The 9,242-nt window shown below is 35.3% G+C and overlaps 1 protein-coding gene and 1 non-coding gene across 3 annotated transcripts; both read right to left on the bottom strand.

Moving 5' to 3' along the window:
• Positions 1 to 743: 743 nt before the first annotated feature.
• On the bottom strand, positions 744 to 815 carry TRNAM-CAU. Its single transcript has one exon. It is a non-coding gene; the product is annotated as a tRNA-Met (tRNA).
• Positions 816 to 3,977: 3,162 nt separating this feature from the next.
• LOC111805809 (LOB domain-containing protein 6) lies at positions 3,978 to 4,880 on the bottom strand. 2 transcript variants are annotated; one of them, XM_023691043.1, is made up of 2 exons: positions 4,871 to 4,880; positions 3,978 to 4,803 (listed from the first exon to the last, which is right to left on the bottom strand). In XM_023691043.1, the coding sequence occupies exon 2, from the start codon at positions 4,759 to 4,761 to the stop codon at positions 4,117 to 4,119; it is 645 nt and encodes a 214-aa protein (XP_023546811.1). In that variant the 5' UTR covers positions 4,762 to 4,803; positions 4,871 to 4,880; the 3' UTR covers positions 3,978 to 4,116. The 2 variants fall into 2 exon arrangements, with proteins under 2 accessions (XP_023546811.1, XP_023546812.1); XM_023691044.1 differs by having other exon boundaries at positions 3,978 to 4,794.
• Between the last annotated feature and the right edge of the window lie 4,362 nt (positions 4,881 to 9,242).

Genomic DNA, 9,242 nt, shown 5'->3' with positions numbered 1-9,242 from the left:
ATTAAAGCCAAGATTCAATCTTTTACAAATGATATTAGGACCTGTGGGTTATGGGCTCACCACGCTTCCGCAGATGAGATATTAAAGCCAAGATTCAATCTTTTACAAATGATACTAGGACTGTGGGTTATGGGCCCACCATGCTTCCGCAGATGAGATATTAAAGCCAAGATTCAATCTTTTACAAATGATACCAGGACCTGTGGGTTATGGGCCCACCACGCTTCCGCTGCACCACTCTAATTTGCTATGGTAAGATTCCATGAAGAGGAGAACAAAAATGGGTTATGGGCTCACACTCCACACATCCATTAGGCCATGTGAGACCCGATGGAACAAAACAATATTGCTAAGAATGAGTTTAGACTATCATTGTTATGATTTCAATGTCAAGTTTCATTTCTTTACAAATGATATTAGAGCCAGGTTCCGATCCTGGGACCTGTGGGTTATGGGCCCATCACGTTTTCGCTGTTGCGCCACTCTACAAATGGTATCAGAGACAGGTTTCGATCCTAGAACCTATGGGTTATGGGCCCATCACGCTTCCGCTGCTGCGCCACTCTACAAATGGTATCAGAGCCATTTCAACCATATGGGTTATGGGCCCACCACGCTTCCGGCTGCCTCACTCTAATTTGCTATTGTAAGATTCCATGGAGAGGGGAACAAAAATGGGTTACAATGAGTTTAGACAATCATTGTTATGATTTCAATGCCAAATTTCATTTCTTTACAAATGATATCAGAGCCAGGTTTCGATCCTGGGACTTGTGGGTTATGGGCCCACCACGCTTCCGCTGCGCCACTCTGATTCGTTATCATAAGATCCAACATCAGTGGAGAGGGAAACAAAGCATTTCTTATAAAGGTGTGGAACCTTCTCCCTAACAGACTTGTTTTTAAACTGAGGCTGAAGACGATACGTAACGGGCTAAAATGGACAATATCTGCTAGCGGTGAGCATGAGTTGTTATAAATGGTATCAGAGTCAGTTACCGGAAGGTGCGAGACATTGATCAGAGTATGACTAGACCCTCTTCATAATAGACACATTTTAAAACCGTGATGCTGATGACAATACGTAACGGACAAAAACAGGCATTATCTGCTAACGGTGAGCTTGAACTGTTACACGGAACCTCGAAAATTTGATTGTGACAGTTACACTATGCCTAACTACGGGCTAATATACACAAAAACCATAAGAAAGAAATGTGTATCATATCGTGGTGTGCACGTCCGCATGTTATATATTAGATAAGTAATTCATGCTTGTGACAATCATATACGAGGTCCTGCATTTAAAATCATGGTACATGAGCTATGAAGCACATAACCCTTTCATATTTTTCGTGACATGAATTCCCTATAAAACATGCATGGTCACAACTCGATTTTCGAGTCTCAAATCTCAGACCATGACTAAAAGACAAGACGAAAACAAATAAAAGACATACATGTATGAGGTCGTGCATTTAAAATCATGGTACATGAGCTATGATACACATAATACTTTCATATTTTTCATGACATGAATTTCCTATAAGACGTGCATTGTCACGACCCGATTTTTAGGGTTTCGAATCTCGAACTGTGATTAAAAGAAGAGACGAAGGCAAATAAAAGTAGAAATTAAAATTAAAATAAAAGTACAAAAACACGACAAAATTTCACGAGAATTAAAAGCATATAACACCAGAAACACCCAAGTCCTAACGAGGTATAGTCCATCCTCATTTATAACACGGGAAAGAATTTAAAATAACATTCATCACAAATCTTATCTTAGGGGTATTTTGGTAATTTTTTACATCTTACATAGTTTACTCGTCAATGTTGTCCAACTTGCATCTTGTAATCTCTTCTTTGGGGCATTACGTTAAATTTTCATAGCATGCAAACAATGTATACATATTCGAAATTACCCTTCTGTAGTCCTAAACATGCATTTCTGACTACCTAAGGTAAGGAATGTTGCATGTTAGCACGTTTTAGCAATCCCTACAAGTATTACTTGCTTAAAGTCCGTATGGCTACTTACATAGATGACTCGTGCTTTCACGAGCTAGCTTTTTTCTGTGTGTTAGAGGTTCCAAAATTTCTGAATTTTTTCCCGTAGGTCTTAATTCCAGCAAAATTAGGGTTAGTATCAAAATCAAGACAAAATACTCACAAACGAATGTTAAATGGAATAAAGCTCACCTTGCATGCACCCTCACACGTGAGTATAGGTTCACCACATGCGGCCCTCATGCGCAAGTACCACGTGCCTAAGGCAAAAAAGTCGTGCTTGTTGTGTGACATGTGGCACGCGTTGATTGGACATATCAAATCCCACGACGTGCATTCAATTCTCGGTAGTGTAAGAATTTTTGCGATTATTCTCGTAACGATATGTGGTGTGTTCCCATTGGTGTGCAAGATTGGGTTAGGTTAGATGGATGAATCAGGTTGCAGGTGCTGAACCAAGTAGCGCACAAGTCGAATGAAGGAGACGAGTCAGGTCGAATCTTCCGAACACGCGTCATCCCTACGGAACGGATGCATTGCACCACTTAGAATCCAACACGTGTTCAACCCTTTGTCAGACACACTCACTACCCCTCCACTTGACATGTGTTTTCCGACCGTTCATCCTCCTCACATTTCTACATATTTTCTCCAAATTCATAAGTTTTTTTTTTTCTAATCTTCAAATATTCGTAACTTTCCCTATGTAATTCAAATCAACGTGGTTTCTTCATCAAAGTTGTAGGACGTTAATCCATCTTTACAAATGTATTTTTCTTGTAATTTATAATTAACTATAGAATAAAATAAATACTTCTAAAATTGGCCAAAAGTTATGTTCTCAGTGTCAGTATCGGCCCAACAAAGTGCTTTCGTCGTTGATGTTTTTTCCGATCTCTACACATTTCACCGCTCCACCGGAAATTCCCTCTGCACCTACCATACTCCAGCTTGGTAGTTTCCACCGACTGTCCAAAGTTAAACCCTAGGATCCAACAAAATTTCAACTCTAAACTGGTACCTCTATTTTTCTTTCAAGAACCCTAATTTTCTTTTTTTCTTTTTTTTGTCTTTTTCTTCTTCCTCCGTGGTACTGATTAGGGCATTAACATGTCCCCACTTGAAAGGGTCAAAATGACCCTCCAATCCCACACGAATTAGAAAGAAATGAAAATAACTTTAAGAATATGATAATTAAGAAACACTTTAAAAAAAAATTGATAATTACTATATATATTAAAATTTTAAAATAACATAATATTAAGTAATTATTATACAAAATTAAAATAAATATTTATTAAAACTATTCAAACAACTCCTCCAACCTATTCCAACTAGATTAGATTGAATCGAACCAACCTGAATTTATTAATTTTAAAATATACGTTTTTTACTTATCCCACAATTATATATATATATATATATTTAATTTCATAATAATTATTATTTAATGAAAACAAATTAAATTGACAATAAATGTCTATCGGGATAGTTTATTATTTAATAAGAGTTATTTTAGTTGAAAAAAATTTACAACCCGACCGATTGAATTGAATCTAAAAATCGTCTCAACTCAACCTAACCTACGAACACTCGAGTCAGAATTGTCTCAACTCAACCTAACCTATGAACACCCGTGTCCTGTCGTGCAAATTATCGGGAATAAAAGGAGTAAATAGTAAGGTGATATAGGTAGGGCAAATGAGATATGCATTTATGAAAGCACCATTTGAGGCAACAGAAAGAAACATACATACAACAGTAATATCATTAATATTATGTACCAAACAAAAAGAATAATAATGAATACTTCCACCCTTTTTCTGACCCAAAATTACTCATAAATATTATTATTATTATTATTATTTATTTTCAAATGAATAAATACATAGGTTTTATTACCATAATATTTTCATTTATTAGAAAAAGAAAAAGAAAAATTTGGAGGACCACAATAATAAAAACAAAAATAGATAATAATTTTATTGTTATATATATAAATTAGCAGGAAAATCACGTTTTTCCGCAACAGTTTATGATTTTTTTTTCAGGAAAAAAAGAAAAAAAAGAAAAAAAAAAAGAAAGAGAAAAGAAAACCAAACCCTAAGAATGGTCGAGAGTTCCGCGACGATCGTCTCCAGCAGCGGCGCGAGATTGCTGGAACGGGTGGGTAAGGTTACCGACGGTGACATTGACGGCCAAAAGTCCGTCGTAGTTAGTACCACCGTCGAAGCTTCGTCGGAGCATCATCTGTTGTTGTTGTTGTTGTTGATCGCGAGGGAAAAATTGATCGTAACAGAGACTATGAGGTTGATCTCTACCAAAATTAAACGTCGGTTGGTGGTTCCGCTGTGCAGTAAGAGGAGAAGGCGAGGAAATCAGAGCGGCGGGGTTCCCAATGCCTAGGGTTTTATACTTAGAGAGTTCGGATTTAGCGGAAGTGAGATCCATTTGGAGTTTACAGAGTTGATGTTGAAGCAGAGAAATTACTCCAACACAGCCATAAACAGGATCACGGAGACGCATATCGGCTTCATAAGCGAGAGAATTAACAGCATCTTCGCGCTGGTGAGGATGCAATTCGTTGAGAAGTTTAGTGACATTACTAGCGCCAAATACCTTATGAACATTCGCGAATTTCTGAGGCTGATCCGGCGGGAAATAGGGCGCGAAAACACATTCCGGTTGGCATTTACGGCGGAGGAATTTGCAAGCAGCACAGGGCGAATTGGAGGAGGTGGATGCCATCTTCCAATTCCTCCTCCTCCTCCTCCTCCTCCTCTTCCTCCTCTGTAAGAAGAATCGAAAATCAAAGACTAAAAACGGCTGAAAACGATCAAAGAAACAGGAAGTGTACCTTGTGAAGTTGGATCNGAAGAGGAGGGGGGGGGGGGAGGGGTTTAAGAGAGAGAAAGAGGAGAGAGAAGGGGGAGTTTCCCTAAAAAGGAGAGAATGGGGAAGAAGGAGAATAAGAATGAGTAAAGGGAGTTGTCTCCATCATTCTTTGACTTCAACTTGGGGACAGATCTCTCAATCTTTTCTTTTTCTTCCCTTTTTCTCCTTTGTCANTTTTTTTTTTTTTTTTTTTTTTTTTTTTTTTTTTTTTTATAAAAAAAAAATTATTCTAATCACTTTGCATTGCATCCATGCATGCATGAAATTATTTAATTTTTCATTTTCTTTCTTTATAAGTCAAATATTTTAACACTTGGGAGCCCGAGCTTTCATATCCATAGTTCGAACCAAGAATTAGCCTATTGATATTAATTCTTTTTGTTTGAGTTTCAGGGCAGTTTTGAACACACTGATTTCTCCATTGAATATCTTACTATTTCGACCCGAAATAGACCCGTGACTTAAATTTGAACAATTTTATGTGTTGGGTGACGATGATATCACATGGGTTTGAATCGAAAAGCGTTGGAAATGTAAGCGTTTTCGGGATTGGTATTGATTGAAGTAGAAGTTGGGTTAGAGTAAAGCAAGTTGTGAATTAATAAATTAAAAAAAGAAAGGGGGAGGGGGTTGGAGTTAAGGGTTGGTAAAGTCATGCTTTTAAGGCAATTGTGATTATGTGTGGGGCTTAGGGTTTCCTCTACTTCTTCGCCGGGAAATCATTTCGCTTACTCTCACAACGCCCCCGCATCTAAAGATGGTGACCACCTATCACTATTATATATATTCACTCTTTTCTATATTTATTTTTCTTTATTTTAATTATTATTTTATTACGCTACGTTCGTTGATATACGAGAATATCATGTTCTAGTAATAACCTAAAGAGTATTATAGTATATGGATAATAATATTGGGTGTCTGGATAGGTTGTACTATTGATGTGACTCAGTTTGTAATTGTTTCAAATGATTTTATCCAAATAGTTCATGTGTATGTATGAGTTTTTATAAGACTAGATCGCTTAATATTTAATCTTTATTTTATAATTTAATTGATTGAGAAGATTAATATTTTACAAAATCTTGACTGAGTTCTATATTCCTCCTATGAGGATTTGGGAACATAATCTTATAAGATGAAATTCACTCGTCCCCTACGAAGAGAAGTAGATGAGTAGTTTCCTTGAATGTTGATTTCGGGACTTGAATAATGGGGTCTTACCCTCTTATAAGCTCAAGAGAGACAGAGAAAAGTTGCAACGTGTCATTGTGCAATAGTGATGTACAAATGAATAATCTCTTAACGTCGATGAAAACATTTCGTTTCTATAGACAAATTTCTATGAAGTAGTATTACAGTATAGTTTAACCTAATTTTGGTCTAGATTCGATAATATGTTGGGTAAGAGATTCGAACGAGTGTCGGTTGAAGTATACAAGAGATTGAAACGAGTGTGAATTGAGCTATGATCATGTTAACGTAAGGTATCTGGAAGCGGGAATTGAATAGGGAGAGAGAGAGAGAGAGGAAGAAGTAGGGTTTGGTAATGCATTAATATGGAGAGTTTTGTTTATGTCAGAAGAGGAATTGAAGTGTATGTAATGTCGTGTTGTGAAATGACCCATCCTCCTATTCTCTGCCACACTCTCTGCCCTCACCTATTTATCTATATATATATATTTATTTATTTATTTATTTTCAATATGACGTGTAAATAATAACGGTTGTAAATTTGGGTCGGGTTGAAATATTTTTTATATCTAATTTAATTCTCCGAACTTAAAAACTCTTATTAAATAATAAATTTTTTTATTGATTTGAATTCAACTCGAACGGTGTATCTTAAGTTGAGTTGATTGGGTTTTTTTTAACACCCGTAATACATATACTTAAATTTTTAATCTTTTGATTGATAAAATATATCTTAAAACATAACTTAAAAGTTTGGACTCTTGTGGTAGGGAGACAGTGATGACACTTGTTCTAACCCAATGGACAATATTGGCATATACTCGAGCTTCGAATCACATCTAAAAGAAATATTTTAGAAAATATGAGCGAGAAAATACGTTAAGCAAACCCACTAATAAATTTACGTTGTTTGGGTTTCACGAAAAAAAACCCACAAATTTCTACATTCTCCATCTCCCGGTCGTTGTAAGCTCGATGGAGTATATTAGGGCTAGCTACACCACATTAAACCCAAATTCTAAGAACTTCTGTCCTTGATGCTAGGATTAAAATATAGTAATTGCAATCTAATCTCAATCCATTTCGTTTTTATTAGTAGTAATTACGTCAAATTCATAATTTCTTGAAAGGGGACGAAACTAATTGCATTGAGATTATATTTCTCGTCTCAATATATTATATTATATTTTTGACAGTGAAATATTATTGAATTTATGTGTAAGGAACTTAATTTCGGTAAATTTTTTATAAGGAATTCGGCCCATAATTTTTATGAAAATTAATAATAAAAAAAATTGTAGACATAAGAGTTCGAAACAAGAGGCAGGAACGAGAACAAGGTTTGTCAATCCCGACCTAGGTCAACTGCCAAAATGTTTATTTCTAAACTTTTGTCCTACACTAAGATCAGTGCATTAAGAGAGGTAATAAATAGTTAATTCAATAAAACCAAATAATACAATAGTAACCTATTCACCACATAGTTGAATTTCAACCGACATAGCTCATGATGGAACGGTAAGATTCAACATCGGGTATATCTCAAGAGCACTCTCGACAAACATCGAGTCGAAATGGTACCTTACAATTCAAAAGTCTCTGTACCAAAGAGAAGATTCAGTATAATCACTCCACTCCATATCTAATAAACGTAGATTCTTGTTTCGTTATCAATGCTTTTTGTGTGTTTTAGGAGTCAGAGTCTAAGAAATAAGCTTTATTTTGATTGAAATAAGGCCAAAACTAGTTTGACTAAACATTGCAATTGAGTTTGGATCAATTTTTTATGCATGATTTTGTGTTCCAATATATGGGAACAAAACTCATTGTCTTCCTTTCCAAATCAACTTCCAGACCCTAACTGGAATTTCCATTGGACATGAACTACAACATCCTTTCTTGTCGATTTTTCGGTCGGGATCCTGACTAGGAAAGAAGCGTAGGGTCTTTCTTCTTAGTTAGGACCCTAACTGAGAAATTGATTGAAAAAGAAAGGACGTATTTACTAACCGGGAATGAGAATAAAAAATGTGAAGTACTTCCTTCTGATTGATTGTGTTTACTTAAATTATGAATGAGAATAAAAATGTGGAGTCCGCTCCAAATTTGACAATTTTATTCTCATTCTTTATTCTTTATTCTATCGGACCTACACCCTGGTAAGAATTTTGGTTCGGTATCATGACTCTTAAAGAAGCCAGTGAAAAAGAATTTAAAGAGTTTCCAATAGTTAACTAAATCATCGAGTTTGTTCCATCGAAGGAAAAGCTAACTAAATCGTCAAGTTAGTACTATCAAATGAAAAATTGATTAAATCGTCGGGTTCGTGTGAAGGACAAGCAACCAAAAAACCTATTAGAATTCGAAGAATGAAAAAGTTTCTTTTAAAGATATAGGAGCATGAAATAAAAACACATTTGGAGAAAGAAAGCAAAAGGAAGATATAAAAACACAGAAAACATAATAGAATTAAAAATCGATCTGAGTTGAGTGAATATAATAACAAACATATATCCTCAGCTATAGAGTACTTATCAAATATATTATAAAATTATAGTATCTAATCAATTATATGATAGTATGCATCACACATATTTATATTCCAAAAAATATTAAATCTAAATGGAGAATTTGTTAAATACTTAACAAAATTTAGGAATTAGAATTACCGAAAGAAATTGGTGAACATATTTAATAGGGTGAAACGCCTTGCATAAGTGAGAACGAATTCGAGGGACGAAAGCAAGATAATTTGGAGTTAGATAGAGCTTCAGCGAAAGGCTATCCAAGTAAGTGACCTTACTATTGGCATGGTTATGTTTGATGTTGACACGTGCCCTGTGGTTCTGCACGTGTCATAAATATTGATATGTATGAATTGTTCATAGATCAATATGCTTACGATATGATATATGTTATAATATGTGAATTGTATGATAATACTTTGATGTGTTCAATGATATGTTTGAGATAGAATACGAGAAAGATGCACTAAAGGTAATGTAATGATAGGAGTAAGATACATTCATGAAACATTAAGGTTAGGTTACGTATCAAAGTGCTATGGATATGAGAGATCGATAAAAACGATATGGTCACGATCAATTGATAAAAGAATATGGTTAGGTTCTGAGTAGAAA

Source organism: Cucurbita pepo, chromosome LG11, assembly GCF_002806865.2.
Source record: "Cucurbita pepo subsp. pepo cultivar mu-cu-16 chromosome LG11, ASM280686v2, whole genome shotgun sequence".
NCBI classification, from domain to species: Eukaryota; Viridiplantae; Streptophyta; class Magnoliopsida; order Cucurbitales; family Cucurbitaceae; genus Cucurbita; species Cucurbita pepo.
Note: the sequence above shows the minus strand (reverse complement) of the source record. Positions and strands in the feature narration are given on the sequence as shown.

Coding starts and splice junctions, on each gene's coding strand:
- LOC111805809 (XM_023691043.1), bottom strand. CDS start 4,761: ATGGCATCCACCTCCTCCAATTCGCCCTGTGCTGCTTGCAAATTCCTC.